This window comes from Schistosoma haematobium, chromosome ZW (genome assembly GCF_000699445.3).
Source record: "Schistosoma haematobium chromosome ZW, whole genome shotgun sequence".
NCBI lineage: Eukaryota > Metazoa > Platyhelminthes > Trematoda > Strigeidida > Schistosomatidae > Schistosoma > Schistosoma haematobium.
In genome coordinates this window covers 22,146,674-22,165,164 of record NC_067195.1, presented here as the reverse complement: position 1 = coordinate 22,165,164, position 18,491 = coordinate 22,146,674, and the positions used below count along the sequence as shown (strand labels likewise).

Below are 18,491 nucleotides of genomic sequence, written 5' to 3'. Positions count from 1 at the left end.
GTAAAAAATGGAGTTCAGTATTTGTGTATTTGAAAATCAGGTAATGGAGAGATTTGGATGGGCTGACTTGTCGTTCAGATAGTTCGTATTGTAAAATAAATCATTGTTTTTATGCAAGAGATCGAAGAGACAAGCAACTCAATGTTAAGATGACTTATGAAGTTGAAGTGAATGAATATAAATATTGCAAGTATAGGGATCTGTGGAGAGCGTTTAATCTTCATGGGTTACATCACAGACTTATGTCACACCTATCAGATAGCAGATGGTGAGCAATGACTAAGTCGATTGGAGTAGAGGTGGCATATATGAAATTTATTTTTTTCAAAGTCCTATGACCTGTAAATTCTCTGGAGTAATTATATGACGTAGTCAATTAGTTATGTCTGTTAGTCATAAATGCTTAATTCTATGGTAAATGTGTGTTCACAGATGAAGTTATTATTAAATTGGTCTTAAACACCACTCTTTTTAATTTATACAAATCTAGCTGTTAACCTGACTGTAAATATATCATATAGAAGATTTCTTCATACATCATTTTGATTTGTTTTGGAGGTTAAACAAATTTGTATCACCAATCTTTCTGTTCTTACTAAGTGTCTTTGGATTCTGGGTTTTAATGCCAAACACAGGTCGGTGAAGTATTCGGCAGACACATAGAAAATGACACATAACAACTAGGAGTCCCATACCATGACGAAACAGCTGTCCAGTGCTTCTTGATTTTTAGTGGTTATTTAACCCAGATTACCTCGTGAAGTAAACAATGTAAATATTTTTCCCAAAACGATCGTAGTCAATTGAGAGATTAACTATAAAATTGCAAAAACTTATTCACTTTCCTATCCAATATTTTCTATGTACTTTGCGCCTAATTTCTATGATGACATTCGTTGAAACCCTGACAAATGTTCACATAATTTATCAAATGATCGTTATCTTGTAACTAAGACATTATACCGGCATCATACGTTTTTTTTTAAAAATGATTACTAATATCATTCGAATGAGCCCTTTAAATTTCTCCGCAAACTAATGACTAATCACATGATTGCGATATCAAGTGGACTAATTTTTCACATCCAGATAATCATCGCTTATCATAATCAAGTTCATAAAAGAAGTAATTTGGAGGCCGTCCCAACCTGATAAACGTTAAAATATTGGTGTACTCAACAAATTTATTTAGATTCGTTTCCTCAACAAACAGTTTCAGAAGGAGAAGCAATAGATCAATCGGGCTTTTTTTAATCTCTCACAGCAAATATTTTCCAAACAATCTTGGTAATCTTTTGTATAAATTATTTGAGAATCACAGCTTTATTTTGTTATATCATTTCCTAGTCCTGTCAGTATTATGTTTCAGATCAAAATCATCAGAAGGTTTGGTTGTATATACATCTTTATGAAGGTAGCAATTCGATTTATAAATACCTTATCCGATAGCTCATAAAGCTGATCGTTATCAGAGGCACTTTACAGTGGGTGTAAGAACAAACCACCAGTAGTTCAATGTGAGTCTACACAAAAATCACTTTCTTTATCACAAGGGATATTTGAAGTTCGAATACTACTAAATATTTGCCTCCACAACGATCAGAAGAGTAACTTGATTTTTGAGAAAAAATTGGACAAAATTTCGATCATGTACCTCGAACGATAGATCAATTTATATGTAATAAAAAGTTTGTTGACTTATATTCACATTTTAAGTGGGGCCATTTTTCGGTATGATGACTCCTGTTTTAAAAATGACAAATTCACAAACAAAATCAAATGTTAATGTACACATAATGTTCTACATTTTAAACTAACTTTCTATTTTCAACTACATAAAATAGCCAGGAGACCGTACTGAGAACAATATAGATAGTTAACTGAAAAAGTAAGAAGAAAACAGATACAATTCAAAATAACACTTTAAAAACTAACAAGTGTAAATGATTTTTATATAAAAAGTTAAATGTATGGAAAAAAGCATCTGATTGTTTCTCAAATTACACATTTCTGCTTATAGTTGAAGCTAATCAGAAAAAATAATTAGTGTCACCAAAAGTCATTAGGATTGCTTTTTTGAAATATAAGTTTTATTGTTTATGAATCATAAAGTTGGATAATGGATTACACGTAAAAAGCATTTTTCGATCAAATATGTAAATAGTCAACAACCTGTACAGTAATTTTACGATGACCAGTCTAATGAGGACAATGTTGACGAAGAACTGAACGAAACTTATATAACCAATTTTCTACAATTATCTCAATAATTAAAAAAAACATTTGATGTATTAAGTATAAGGTCTGAACTTCAACAAGTATTTTCCTAAACATCATTAAAATTTAAAGTTAAATCTCTTTTTTGTAGACATATTCATATAGATTCCATCCTAAATCCCTTAACGTCTCTAACTTATATTTTATGAGACGTAAAACTTTGAGATTCATTCACTTTTCTGATTCATAATCATTTACTTATGTAAGAAGTCAGTGTCATGTACTATAGTCGCGTTTTTTCATTTAATATAAAGTTGATATAATTAAGAATTCAATGAACTGAATAGAAAGCGAATCTTCATAGAGAAGCGATAACTAATTGAATTTTCTTAAACCTTTTCTGATATTTGAGAAATACTGGTATAATTACTTATATTCAATGAACAGTAAAGACGTTGATAAATTGAATTAGGAACGAGCAAAATATTCAGAAAGGGATTTTAATTCCTCTTTCTTGACTCACTCAAGTGAGCTTTCATTATAATTTGATTTCAACTGAATATAATTCTTTTAGTTGTGCTGATAGAAATATGGCTTTAATGGCATTAAATATTTCTGTATCCGTACATTCGTATTATCATAACATGATTTAACAATTTAAAAAAAAAAACAATAAATACCAAGCTAACCATCAAAAAACACTTGAACTCTGTCTTGGAAGTTGAAGGGTCTTCTAACAGAAGAATTATGACACCCCATGGTGAAAGCCGAAACTCTTAGAAAGCCGCAAGGCCGATACCCAATACTCATCCTGACAACCAGAGCAATAGTTAACATAAGTACTTGGAACGTTCGGACAATGTAAGAAACCGGGAGATCCAGTCAAATTGTTAAGGAAATTAGGAGATAAGACTTGGCGCTTCTCGGAATAAGTGAGACCCATTGGACACAAACTAGACAGAAAAGATTAGATTCGGGAGAGGTGTTGTTGCATTCTAGCATGAAGAAGGAAATGTTTTTCACACACAACGAGTTGTACTGATCCTATCCAAAGAAGCAGGAAAAGCACTCAGAATGGGGATCTCATAGATCCAGGGTCATCAAAGCATTCTTCAAAACGAAGGAAGAGAGGATTGCATAGAATGTTATGCTGTGCTACGCACCTAACAATGAAAGCAATGACGACGATAAACATGCAATGTTTAGCTTGCATGCAAACAGACGATTTGAAATTCTCAGATGACCTGGCCATTCTATCCCATACGTACGGACAGATGCAGATGAAGACAACCATTGTATCAGCAGCCTCTGCAGCAGTAGGCCTCAACCTACACTAGGGGAAAAGCAAGATCCTCAAATCCAATACGGAGAACACCAACCCAATCACATTTAATGGAGAAGCCCTGAAAGAGGTGGAAACTTTCACGTACCTGGTCAGTAGCATCATCGATAAACAAGGAAGACCCGATGCAGATGTTAAGTCACGGATTACTAAGATAGAGCGACATTCCCACAGTTGAAGAATATACGGAACTGAGAAAACTGTCAGCTAACTTCAAAATCAGAATCTTCAATATGAACATCCAAACAGTCTTACTGTATGGAGCTGAAACTTGGAGAGCAACCAGAACCACCATCAGAAATGTACAGGTATTTATAAACAATTGTCTAAGAAACATATTCAAAGTATGTTGGCCGTAAACTATCAGCAACAGCCTACTGTGGGAGAGAACAAACCAACATCCAGTTGGAGAGGAAATTAGGTAAAGACGTTGGAGGTCAGTAGGACATACAGTACGGAAATCATAAAACTGCATCATGAGGCAAGGCCCAACTTGCAGTCATGAAGGGAAACGGAGAAGTGGAAGTCCAAAGAACACACTATCCCGAGAATAGGAAGCAGATATCAAAAGGATGCATAAGAACTGGAAAAGATTACCCAGGACAGAGTTGGATAGAGAATGCTGGTGGGCAACCTATGCTTCTCCATGATGGGTAGCAGTAGTAAGTCAATTAATTTGAAATGGGTATGAAATGAATTATCCCACTTTTAGATCGGTTCGAGTGATTCCTCAGAACTCCTTGAATTTTGATTACCTTTCAGTTGGCATTAGCTTGTCATCAAAATACTTTCCAACCTTACTATATTTTTTGATATGTTTATGTAACAAAACAAAGGCAGAGTGAATGAAAAGTTAGGAAATGAGGTAAATTTTACAAGGTAACTGAACGACTTAGTAATGTACACAAAACCATTTGTCCGCAATTCGCTCCTGATATTTCTACTGCAATATTTCTTTATACATTTTATCCAGTCATAGGTTAGGGTAACCTCTCCAATTACTCTCAGTTTTGGCTAAACAGAAATTAAATACTAGTCTGTTAGAAACGGAGCGTTTATACAATCTGAAAGTAACACATAGCTAAGGAGCAGTTCAGTGTAATTCATTTAGTTTATTAACAGTGTTGACCTCATTTACAACTAGGTAGCTGACACTACCAGTTAGAAGAAATTAAACTTGTAGAAGTTCTATGAGTGGTTAGAAACTGGATTTAGGAAGGTAAAAAATATAAGCTTTTAAATACACCATAAGGCATATATCATTCTGAAAGTGATTCGGTTCAACATACATGGTGAAGTCCAACTATTCTAAGTAATTTTGTAATTGTAATTTTTTCTAAATGGTGTTCTGAATGAATTAACCTGAAGTTCTGTTGACTTGAGAGTTATGAAATCTAAACGAGCGCAAAACTTTCTCTGCTTCATTCTATAATCACATATAACTTACTCTTGTACTACCAGTCTTATTTGAATTTCACTCGTTAACTTCTTAGTTGGTTAGTTAATTTTCATACTGATAATCAATGTTTTTCAAATCAGTGACTTTGGGTTGAAATTTAAACAAAGCATTTTATCAATGATACAAACTTGCTGTCCATTTTACGCTACAATCAGTTATGTTAATCGAGAATATTCCTGTATCTGTAAAATAGGGTACAATTCTTTTGGGTTGTATATTGTTTATCATATACTTGAAAGAATAGTTCTGAATTCATTATGTATTCTTGCAGTGATAATTAAAAAAAAGAGTGTAAAAAGGTTTTAGATTAACTTTATTTTCATCATTTATCTACATCATCCACTAAATATCATCATATTGATATCTCTTATAAGTAAAAACATCACCTTCATCGCAGTGTCAAAATAATGCAATATTATTTTAATCATAAAAGTAGTTTAGGACTGCGTTTGTTTCAATTATAAAAATAAAGTCATTATCGAAACATAAATACGACTGGAAAGTAATAAGCTATATTTTACCTTGTCAAATTACGTTATTATTATTGTTATCATTATTATTGTGTTGTCTTAACTAATAAATATTACTGAACTATTCTAACGTCAATCAAACGAAGTGAATGATGAATAGTAAATAAATATCTCAAGAATTTTAGATTACTCGTAACCGTGAAAAATTTCGTCGATTTAATTTCCAACATACAGTGAACTTTTCCGATCACTTATTGACAGAATAAAGATACGATTTTTTTCTTTTACGTTGGACGAGCTTCATAAACTGGTTAATCTTAACAATGTTTAAGACAAATTGCTCTTCACTGGACTGAAATTTTCATCTCATTTATCAAAATATGAATAGAAAAATTAAAAACAATAGTTCAGGTATTTTCTAAAATAGTTCCTCTCATCTTATATACATAAATATGAGACTGAATGTAACATCCTACAGATCAATTTCTCACTGTATATGTTTAAACATACTTTAAGAAACCGATTGTTCATTTGGAATGCTATGGATAACTTTCATAAATAACCGTCAAACATTTATCCATAAGTGAAATACCAGTGTAACTTTAAAATATAGCCGAAACCGAAAGGCTGATAAAATGATATAACGAATCTTTTGAAATTGAAAAGCCACTGCGTGCTTAGACAATACAAATTAGGAATATACTGATAAAATGCAAATAATCTAAAAGCTGTAGAACATTTCTACCTAGTTCATAAGTCTTGTGTCCGAAGAAGACTAAATTAGGAGCGACTTTTGGGAACTATTTATGAATTGTTATTATATATATATATTCTTATTGTATAACTATTCAGTAACTAGATTATATATATATTCATCTTTCTCTTATTCTGAACTTTCATTTGACCTATTGACTACAATTATGCCATTTGCTATTCTTAAGTTATTCCCAATCTATTAGTTACTGTCTCTCACACTCACACCCACTTTTAGCTTGATCTTGTATAGTAATTATTTCTTATTTTATGGCGTGGTGCGGTCAGATCTGCTTGTGTATAAACCAAGTAAAGTCTGAAATATACGATTGGTACAGTGGAAGCTGAGATTGTGTTCTAGACTTAAACGAGAGGGGATAGGTGAGAAGAACCAATAAGGACTCAGAGTTGACTCTAGGCTGATCATGCTGGTTAACGCATCGTTGATTTGGCACTTGACTAAGTAATAAGTCGGTGTTCTGATTGGCGATCCTGTCATGTTATGTTTTGATGGGGCTTAGGATATAACAATGAGTTATTCCAAGTTTATAACCGCTGTTTTATTCATTAAAACCCGCATAGTTTATAGGCGACTATATACGTCTCTGTTGTTTGTGTGAACATTCGTTAATGAATGACCCATTGCAAGTTAATAATACGAACTATTCACTATTGATTTAGTTGGATAGGAGTAATAATTATATTATCACAATACAATTTCATTTATTTATAAAAACTGCATAATAAACTCTATATCACAAATGAAAAGTGTTTTGAATATTCTGTAATGAGTAACCTCTCTGAAATTCTCGATTATGTGATAGGCAGTGACATTTTCGAATGCTTCACTAAAATCTAAAAGCTACTATCTCTAACCCATTTTACAAAGATGTATTTTCATTACCTTGAGGATAATCGTGATCCAGCAATTATAGTTTTCATTCTTATCGATCCTTTCATGCTAATTAATAGTTATTGTGAATGGTTCTGCCGATAATCTCATGGTTTCAAATGGATATAAATCCTGAACTCTATGGTAGCATTTATAAATCTACGGATCTATTTTAAGAATAGTTTAATTATCCCGTTAACTCTGCAACTAAGTGACTTCAAAAGAATTAGCTCCTATGTGCATAACTAGGTCCCTAATAATTTTGTTATAAACTGACGATAATTTCTGCTCTCATGATAAGAAATTTCTACACCTATTATGCTATCTATTTTTCTTTTAACTACAAAAATAGAGTTGTTTAACATTTTCATTGGCTTGCCTTATTTGACCTATGGATAAATAGCTGAATGAATGAAATTTCTGTATAATACGGTAAAGCTGCAATTAAATGGTATAGTAGATAGTTGTATCTTGTAACCCACATAGTTCCTTAAAACCTCTAGTATATAACGAAAATCCCTAATCTTAAAATAGATTAAAGAGGATTCTCGAATTTGATTTTAATTGTCATAGCATACTGATCAAACAATGAAAACCAGACCTCTCTGAACGCATTTTTCATCATGGTTCAAAACTTTTCAGGAACGAGCACTAGAGATAAGTTTTGAAACAGATTCTCAAAGTTCTAGTGAGAAACCAAGATGTGTATTAAAATAAGGACTCTCATCTCTGATCTCACTGTATCATGTCAACATTATACTGAGAATCGGCTGAAGTTTTAAATGATGCTAAATCGTATACGAGCGCTATAACAAAGTTTATAATTCGATAAAAGTAGATATTTAGTAATCTTAGCCAGTGATGAAATGTCAATGAACAATGCCAATTATTAACTTGTTTATTTATTTCCCAGACTCGATCATTTTCATTCTATAGCTTAAAGTTTATTTTTTCAAGACTTTTATTAAAAATGTATAGAATTACTTTTGAATGTTGCGTTTTTATAATTTATAGACAGTCTATAGTGTTTTACGTAATGTATGTAATTTGACACACGCTTAATGGTAAACAATGGTATCCAGGATCCATTTTTAAACAGTGTCATATATATATAATCTGTTTAGACTGTGGGACCTAATTTTTTGAATGATTTACTGTATATTTTTTAAATTACCTATTAATTTTCCGTTTTTCACCTTGAAGATGATTTTTTTAATTTAAAAAACTACCGCCTCAAAAATGAAATATTCATCAGTTTCATATAATTTATACTTACTGAACTGGAAACTTCAGGGTTTTTATTTCAGTAATTTTTACTACATTCTGGATTAGTGTTTTAGCTCAGTCTCACATGACAGACTAGATTAAATCAATAATATAATAATTACTAAAGTTAATTAGTTCTGATATCTACTCATACTAATTTGGAATTCAGTAATATCTTACATAAAAATTATCTTTGAAAGAAGAAAATTGCTTAAATGAATATTATATGTTAATAATCGAAGAAGTTTCCAAATGGTTTTAAGACTATCTCTCTACAAATATGTATACAACTTTTAAAGTGAGTTCCTTGAAGCAGATTTACTCAACAAACTTATGGATTAATATCTATGTCGTTTTTTAAAGTATCAATTCCTGAAGTTTTGAGGTTCATGTTTGTTCACTAATGAACTTACCGACTATTTCGAATATGATCAACCACCTTACCATTCATACACTTCAAATGGCAAATAGCTAGACGTATTCAAATTGGAAAATATCCTCTAATATTTCCTCACACATTATAAACGATACTTTAGAGGACAGCCACACTATCGAACGTGATAATGTATTCTAAAATTCATAAGAAGTATCTAAGAGTTAAATAATCAGCCAAGGATTGTACCAGCTATACAATGTAGTTTTGTTTGTTGTATCAAAACTAGTTTTCGGGTTGAGAAATTCTGCTTAAACAAACATCTTTATCCGTTTTAAGTAAAGTTGTTTACAAGCCGTATGGTTTCTTATTCAGCATGTATTGGAAATTAACATTTTTCATTTTCGTTGTATTTAATATTAATGGGTAGCAATCATATATTCAATATTTATGGTAAATATTTTGGGAAAACTATAATAGTAAGCCTTTGGAGCACGTAACATTAAATAAACTACCGATTCTCCCCATGCATTAAATGTTTTTTTTTAATGACACTAGCCGAAAATGATAAACACAAAATCCGATTAATCTATGTCCTTACCTTTACCCTTCCAACCCATATACTTTTCTTCCCTAAATGTCCAATAGAAAAAGAGAAATTTGATTATCCTCTGATTGGTACTTTTTAAATGCGCTTAATTAGTTATCCTTTCGTTTGTCATTCATTTAAACATTCAGTTTAACTCGGTTATTTGTGCTGTATGTTTTTGCTTTATGAAAGGATGCATTAACAAAATTAATACTCGTTAAGGTTATCTGAGAGCGCAAGAGAATATATTAAAACTCAGTTAAACAATTCACAATTTAAAAGTATTTCAATTTATCTTAGACATCTTATAAGAAATTATTCTCGCCGTATCATATGCCTATTGTTAGAACGGGATAAAATGCGAGATCGTGTTCCATTTCGGCATGATATTTTTTTCAGTTTAACATTCATTCGTACTAATTCATTTTAATATTTGTTCAGTATAACATAGATGACATTTTGCAATAACTCAGTGTAAAATTCATTCCTTATTCCCACAATATATATTTAGGTGAATATATTCGGCTAAAAAGTCTGTTGTGATTTCTGAAAGGTGAATGAAATCTTTATCTGTCATCAGTTTTTTTTAATTTTCATCCTTAGGTCGTGCAAATATCACATTTTTTATTTTTGAAATTCAATTTCACAGTTATAACATCGATGATGAGGGTTTGTTATTGTTTGAGTCATATCTATGATGCCACAATTTTTTACAGCAACTATTAAACTAACTCACACTAAAGCAAGAATTATGACATAACGAAAAATATAACTTTTTGAATGTAACCACCTTGTAGATTACAAGAATATATATATATATATATATATATATATATATATAGTGGAACTATTTTTGGTTTACAAAAACTGCATAAACATTTCGCTAAAATTGGCCTCAACTCTTGTATTTCATTCGTGAAACAGATGAATCGCGCTTAAAATTATCACCACACTTTATACTTATAATAATGTTCCCAATCTAGCTGAGATCAAAAATTATATCTTGACTGCGAAAACTGTTCATTGCGAACAACTACAGTTCACACTCAGGGTATTTTTTGGACATAAATTAGCGATGGATGTTTAGAATTAATATTTGTATCAATCTTCTTCAACCTGGTAGATTTGAAGACTCAGGATTGTTTATGATCCTGTATAGGTTTTTTCAGATTCGTAGATATTTCTTAGTCGAATCGTACTATTGATAAGCACATCTATATATCATTACTGACAGTATTTCAGAGTTTTTAAGGGCTTTAGTATTCTTATACTTGTCCAATCTGTTATTAAAGTCCGTTTCACTATGGGGTACTGTTACATGTTAATCAGGATATTAAGAGCCTAACCTAAATAATTATCGACTTTGTGTAGTGATAACGTTTGAAATGTCTCGAAAGAATTATTTACATTTGCATTCTTCTTAAATATAGAGTATCTTAGGTGACTTGAGTTTTTCTTACTTATTTGAGCAAATACACGTGTAGCTTGAACTAAAAGTACTAACAGCCTAATATAAGCTTTAATGTGTAAGACAACACGGTGGATTTTCTCTCTGTTGAGAACAATTTAGGTATTGCATCTTTTACATGCTAGATAATCAGCGGATTTACTAATTGTCTAGACATAATATGTAAAATGGAAAGTAATTTTTATCACAATCTAGTATAATTGGCAGAGACTTGTATAGAGAACGAAAACATTCAACCAACAGTTATTTAAAATCAGAAAAAAATTAATGCGTGTTTTTCAGTCATAAAATATTATAGTTTTTAGTCACTCACAGTGTTTATTTACATCAATGAAACCATTTATTTGTAATTTCGTTGTTCGCATTATTTTATTAAATGATACACAGTAAACTAGACAGTTACAAGCTATTTTATACTGAAAAACGATAGCTATAAACTAAAATATGTGTTCATGAATACTAAAAATTTGATTATCAATGATAACAATCATATTAGTGTGTGTAGTTAAAATAAAGAAAATTCCAAGTCTAACTAGTTTAGCCTTATGACATAATTGAAAACTTTGCCAGTTATTATCTCATTAACAGCTGAAATTTTTAATTATTCATAAAAAGTTGGAATTTTTTTAAATCGAATATTTAGTTATATCATAATTCATTGTTTTCTAGGAAAAATGTGAGCAAAATGTAGATAACTTGAAAGAGTAAAATGTTTAACATTTTGTTTACCTCACGGTTAACTAGGATTCTACAGAACAACAAAATGAACAGTGGTCAACAAAATGTTTTAATATAAAGGCAATTCAAATAAATTATTTAGTGATACATCCAACCAAACTATATTTTAGGTATCTATCTAAGCAATTGGATTATCAGTTCATATAAATTCACTATCCGGTGAACGTATTTGAACTTGTTGTTTCTAATTTACTTTAATCTACATAGAAAAAAAAACACTTTTAAATAATTTAACAATTTACTACGATATCTGTCACGAATTTATTTCACAATTGTCATGGGAAAATTGGAATTCCAGTTTTGAATGGATTCTGATTTATTTTCGTACACTATCTGGTTTTAATTCTTATTTTTACGGAAAATAGTCGTTTTTAGATATTACTTTATCTGTCTTGTCTCTTCTTGAATGTTAACTAATGCTATTTATCATTCAACTATTAGTCAGTTTTAAGATTTTGGAAAATAATTCACATGAATTCAGTTGGTATTATTTTTGTTCTGGTTATTACTAATTAACTGAAAGTAACCAGACAACTTAAATAATTTACGCTTTGCCCGATGGTGAACTATTTGACATTAAATGGTTGCTTCAGTTGATTATTACATCATCCATATGATTTTATGCCGGTAAGGATCAGGATACCAATCTAACTTAGAAAAACTTCGGTCATTTATAAAACATCGAAAAAGAAACCTTATTTACTTGACATATCAAAGTTATAGGAGTGATATAAATGAGCACAACAATCTCTTTTCTATATATCACAAAGTTATTAGATCTATAAGAAAATACTCGTGTCTTATAAAAAATAGGGTTGGTTCAACCAGATGAAGGCGGATTATATATTTAAACTTATTCAATTCTAAAGGATGCTTATAGAGTAAAATTTATTCGAATTTTTATTTCGAGTACGATAAACATATGGAATTAGTTAATTTGACAAGCTTTATTTCACAAATGTCTGGATGACCATTGAAAACCAGGGAGTTTTGTTCATCTTTCTCAGTATAATTTATGACTTTTCATAAGTGCATACTAAAATTAAATCTAACATCTTCCCATATCCTGAAGCTCCTCGATTTTCAGTGAAACGAAACTTATACACTGACCATATTATTGATTGGTATTTGTGCCTTCTTAATTTTTTTTATGGATTATATGTGTAGATATAACTTCTCATAATGTACGTCTCGATCTCGTTGGTTTTTGTGACTTTAAAAACATTATACTCTCACTTTAATAGTTTGGTAAAATCACTTCTTGAAAAAATAGCTCTGACTTGCCAGATATTTTGATATTTTAATCAATTCCAAATACTTGTACATTCTATTTCACATTTTATGGTTAACATTTACAAGCTGGGTAAGTTGTACATCAAAGTGGGTCATAATTAAACATGATCATCTATTTAGATATGACTTTATCCAATGAATAAAGGTCACTGATACATAATATTTTGACATGATTATTATTACTATGATAAAGTTATAAATAACCGATTCGTCTATAATGGACACTGGTCGTTTTCAAGTTACGTAAATTACTAATTTATGATGATTAATATTAGTTTGGTTAGATATAAATGCAACTCCGCCTGTAGCTTTTCTAGAGTTACTGCCGGTCCGAATCCCAGGCATAGGAGGAGGGTTGGCCATGGGCTCGGCAACCCCACCCATAGAAAAATCTTAGCTAAAAAACGCTGACTAGATATCAATGCATTGTCCAAACTTTGATCTTTCATTTTTGCAATTCTAAATTCTTTCCAATCCAGAGTTGCTTTGTCTAAAGCACTAAAGTTATAAGTTTTGGTAACCACCATACTGATCAAATATTACCATAAGAAAAGGCTTAAAGTATATTAAAATACTGACTTAGATATTTTTACCTTATATCTTTCAAGAATAATTTTAAAGGTAGGTGAATGTAATTTACATACATACCACTAATATACCCAATACTTTGAATATATAAAATATCTTAAATGTGACAGCAACCTCAGTTCATTAAACCAATGACAACACTTAATATAACTGTTAAATATTGCATAGTGAAGGTTTTAATTTGAAACTAACAACCAAATGCATGTTTCTGTACAGTTTTAGATCTTTCATTAATGTGGATTTACAATTTACACTCGATAAAAATCAGGACCTGCCTGTTTTACAATGAACGGGATATCTAATGACCACTGAATCATTATCACGTAGTTCTTATTTTCAAGTTTAGCAGATTTTTGTTATGAAATTTGAAGTAATTTCTGAAACTTTTTTTTAAATATCACACTTTCAAATAATTCATGCACTCATACTTTGCTCAGCATAATTGTCTTTCATTGAGATCATTAACTGATCAATGTAATACTACCGTTGAAAACCAGCAATCACTGAACGGTCGTTTCGTCCTAGTATGGGACTCCCCAGAATTGCGCATCCACGACCACGAATACGGAACTCGAGCCTAGGACCTTCGGTCTCGTGTGTGAGCGTTTAACATCCAGACCACTGACCTGCGTTCCGATGGTGTTAGGTGTTCGTGCGAAACCGAAGATCTTGGGTTTGATTCCCGTGTGTGGGATTGTGGATGCGCACTTTTAAGGAGTTCCATACCAAGACAAGACGACCATCCTGTGCTTCCAGGTTTTCAATGGTGGTCTAACACTTATAGGTTTATGATCTCAATTAAAAGCTCAACAATCCCCACAATCTTATACTGGCAATTATCTTTACCATTGGATAAATATTCTTTGTTTCACAATGATGTGTTATATGATTAAAATTTTCTTGACTTTAGTTATGACTATAATCAAAATTGTTTCTGAGTTATTTCAACGCTATGTTAAAAGTTTGTATTATATCCACTTATTACTAAATGACAAATAACTTCTTAAGTCGCATGTACAAAAAAAGCATAAAAACATACATCATAAATAAAACTATGAAGAAAGAGTTCGAAATAAAATTCCCACTAACCATTATTTTACCAGCTGGATATGAAACTGTAGTAAATCGTTCACAGTATAATTTCATATTCAGTTGTTGTCTAGCTGACATACCTAAACGAGTATACTTAAACCAATTAACAAACCAATTGCATTGAATTGATTCTTCCCAATAAGATGGAGTCGAGTTTTCCGACAGTAATATATCATTATTTGTTGGTTTTACAGTGAAAAAATCATTGATATATGTTGTATCGCTTTGTGTTTCCAAACAGGATGGAGATGATTGTAAATCAGATAAAGGTGTTTTTGATGAATTCACACTATTACTCTTGTGTAATAACGGTTTATGTGGTTGTTGTTCTTGTTGTTGCTCTTGTTGTTGGTGGTGGTGAGGCAGACGTATATGATTAATCTTAATTATTGGTAATGTTGATATATCAGGTTTTTTACTATTCATTGTTTTAATGCGACGTAATTTCTTATTACGATTTATTAAATATGTACTTGTTGAACAGTTTTTATGCATTGAATCAATATTTTCCTCAGATTCAGTAAACTCATCAAATTCTTGATCATCTTTATGATCGGCAAATAAACTTGGATAATCATCTGTTACATCATCGTTTGTACTCTGTAGACTTAAAGTACGTTGATTATCAATGGACATTGGTGATAATTGTTTATATTGTATGAGTTGTCGTGATGATCTAATTTTAAGACGTTTATGTCGTGAATAAATTTTGTATAGCCAACGAAATATACCCATGAATATTGTGATCAATACAATGGAACATGATAAAGCTAATGGCAACCACCATGGAAATGGATCACGTATACATGGCATTTCAATAAGTTAGTATGTAATACGAATTGCTGAAGTAACTAGATGATAATTGAACAAATTTTTAGAATAGTCACTATTATAACATAATTCAGTGATCAGATAGTGTTTAGTTCCTTTCTCTACTCTCATACTTTATTATTATTATTCTCTGTTAAAATGTATGATTTTCTAAATTAATGAAATAGTACATTTAATTTAATATATTATAATTTGATTACTTTAAGATGATTGGTTAATAAAAATGTAACAGTTTACTTGACTACTATGCTATCTATCTCCACCCTATTTATCGAACACGAGTGAAACTTAAGTAGGTTAGATTTTTGTAAAAAATTTTAAATGAATAGCTAATAATGGTTGATACAAACATACGTATATTTTGTTTGGTTAGGTGGACCGTAGTTCAATTTAAGGATAGTTTCTATCAGAAACCGATGTTAATGCGAGAAACAGCAGAATCAGATGCAGTCTGCCCTCCTCAACAGTGGACACCCAAAATCCTAGATAGGACTGAACTAAACATCACTTAAACAATCAAACATTTACCATATGAAGTATCTTCTTGAATATCAACCTCAAAGGTTGGAATTTCAAACCTTGAATCAAAATGCGGAGATCATTTACATCTAAACTCACCCATTTGATCTAAACCATAAGAGCAGAATAATCCTATACAAATTCTTCAGTATTACTATTGAATTAATGTCACTTAAATGAACAAAACTTTCTAATGTAAATCTAAAGTTAAATAAATGAAATTCAAGAAAATCAAGTTTAGGAATACACAAAAACTAAATTATTTGATCGTTTTATTATATATCAAAGATAACTGATTGACAGATGCATATTTGATATCTCAAACCTGTGAAACTTTCATTTGAATATGAAACCGATTAACATCAACAAAATGGCCATCGGGTTTCACTTTGTTTTCTGGTACGGTATCGTAAGCTAATAGCTATTCAGTTAGTTTTTTTTCGGCGAAATTTGTACTTCTTCAATGACAGTGCTTCGTTGAGTGATATGCAGTTTGTAGATTGGGCACCGGGGGAATTCGCCATTCTATCGAGTACCTACTGTGGCACAGATCACTTACACTAGCTAGTCGTGATTAAAATGAATTAGTACATACAAACAGAATCGACATCCAAGAATGAATCTCGTGATGATTTTTACCATAGTTACAAACCCCCGACCGCAGCTGCTACCTTGACGCGGTGGTCGGGCTTGCCTATCGTGATGACCCAACCGAACTATATTGGCTAGAACATATGTTCCTGCAGGTTCTACCATTCCAGGCAGGTCGATTGGAGAACGGTAAGACTAAAAGCAGCAACTTAAGGTCTGAGGGCGAAGTCGTACTGCTGACTGTAGAGGGGTGTGACAGCAGTAAGGTGTTTCCCTCGGACAACCAGTATCTGCAGCGATGCTGCCTTCACACAAGGAAAGAAGGGGTTAGAAAAGGTCGACCCTAAAAATGTCACACCTCACCTTACCTCACGGATTTCCGTCTCCGGTGGTAAGGCTCTTTGAAGAACGGGGCTAACACATCAAAAACCTCCCACAAAAAGGCCGGCCTCAAGCAGTTGTCCTGTGGGCTCTGCGGTCACGCTCCCGGGTCGTTAAGGCCGACATTAATCCGACTTCCTTTTCAAATTCCTCAAGAAATACCCTTCCACGGTGTGGGCAGCCGGGAAGTGACACCAGCCCTCATACCCGTAACAGCACACGAGACCAAATTGATCACATTCAAATCCTTCCTACACCTCCTAATACCTCTCTTATCTCCCCGATTAACCCTTCTCACAACCTTTTATCACTTCGCACCGCTAGGGCAAACGATTCGAGTACGTGGAACGCTATTCCTGGTCTCCTGAAACTACGCTCTAAACTACACGTAGGAGCTTCTAACGTCCGAACACTGTGCCAAATAGGACAACAGGCTTCCTTAGCTAGGACTTTAGAATTTCGCACCATCGATGTGTGCTGCGTCTCCGAAACGTGTATTCAGGACCCGAGTAGCGTCATTCATTTGACCTCACCATTTCAAAATAAAGAACCAACTCGATTCACACTTCGTGTATCTGGAAGCCCTGATGCTGCTTCTCGTGGACTCGCCGGCGTAAGTATAGCACTGAGTCCTAGGGCAAAACTAGCTCTCTTAGACTGGATCCCAGTAGACAGTCGTTTGTGCGCTGTCCGACCAAACGGAACAATAAGGACTCAGAAAGATAGGGACACTCGTCATTGCCTCTTCGTCGTCTCTGCCTATTCTCCGACTGACTGCAGCTCAGATGATGTAAAAGATGGGTTTTACAGAAAGCTTTCCGGCCTTCTCCGAAAAGCTAGGCGCTCGGATGTAGTAATAATGGCCGGTGACTTTAATGCTCAAGTAGGTAAACTAAGCGATAGGGAAAGACACCTGGGTGGATCTTATAGCATCGTGGCTCAAAGAACAGATAATGGCGACCGTCTGTTGCAGCTATGCTCAGATAACCGCCTGTTTCTTGCAAACATTAACTTGGAGCATAAGGAAAAACATCTTTTAACATGGAGACCCCCTAATTTGTCCCAACATTGGACCCAAATAGATCACATCGCTATCAGCCACCAATGGAGGGTCTCGATAGAAGACTGTCGCTCATTCTGGAGCACATACTTAGATTCAGATCATGCTCTAGTGCGAGCGCGTATGTGCCTGCGTCTTACTGGACGTAAGAAAGACGCTGCAAGGGAACCTCTTAGGGTCCTGTTTAATGATAGTCAAACTAAGAGTACATTTCAGGAACAACTAGGAAAACAGTTAGGCAGCCATGTATGTGATGCCCACCCCGATGCAGCATGGAATGATATCCGAAAAGCTGTGGAAACAGCAGTGATATCTGCTAGTACGGTAAACCGTAAGGTTAGGGAGCAACACTGGATATCAGCAGCATCTATCACACTGATAGATGCTCGGAAACTCATTCCACCTGGCCCTGAACATAATGGAGAGCGGAGTCAGCTTAAGCGCAAGCTGACAAGAAGCCTACGCAGTGGTCGTGAACAGTGGTGGGTAGCGAAAGCAAGAGAGATGGAAAAGGCAGCGGCAATAGGTAATAGCACACAATTGTTCAGACTCGTTAAGGAAACCGGTAT

At 32.9% G+C, this 18,491-nt stretch overlaps 1 protein-coding gene across 3 annotated transcripts in view; it reads right to left on the bottom strand.

The window, feature by feature from the left end:
* Window positions 1-15,353, bottom strand: part of MS3_00003037 (uncharacterized protein) — a gene marked incomplete at both ends in the record, with an annotated part of 60,214 nt that extends 44,861 nt beyond the window's left edge. For all 3 annotated transcript variants that reach the window (XM_012941269.2, XM_051210715.1, XM_051210714.1), the window contains 2 exons: window positions 1,819-1,880; window positions 14,538-15,353. In XM_012941269.2, coding sequence (XP_012796723.2) covers window positions 1,819-1,880; window positions 14,538-15,353 — 878 coding nt within the window. The remainder of the gene's footprint in view (window positions 1-1,818; window positions 1,881-14,537) is intronic.
* Window positions 15,354-18,491: the final 3,138 nt, after the last annotated feature.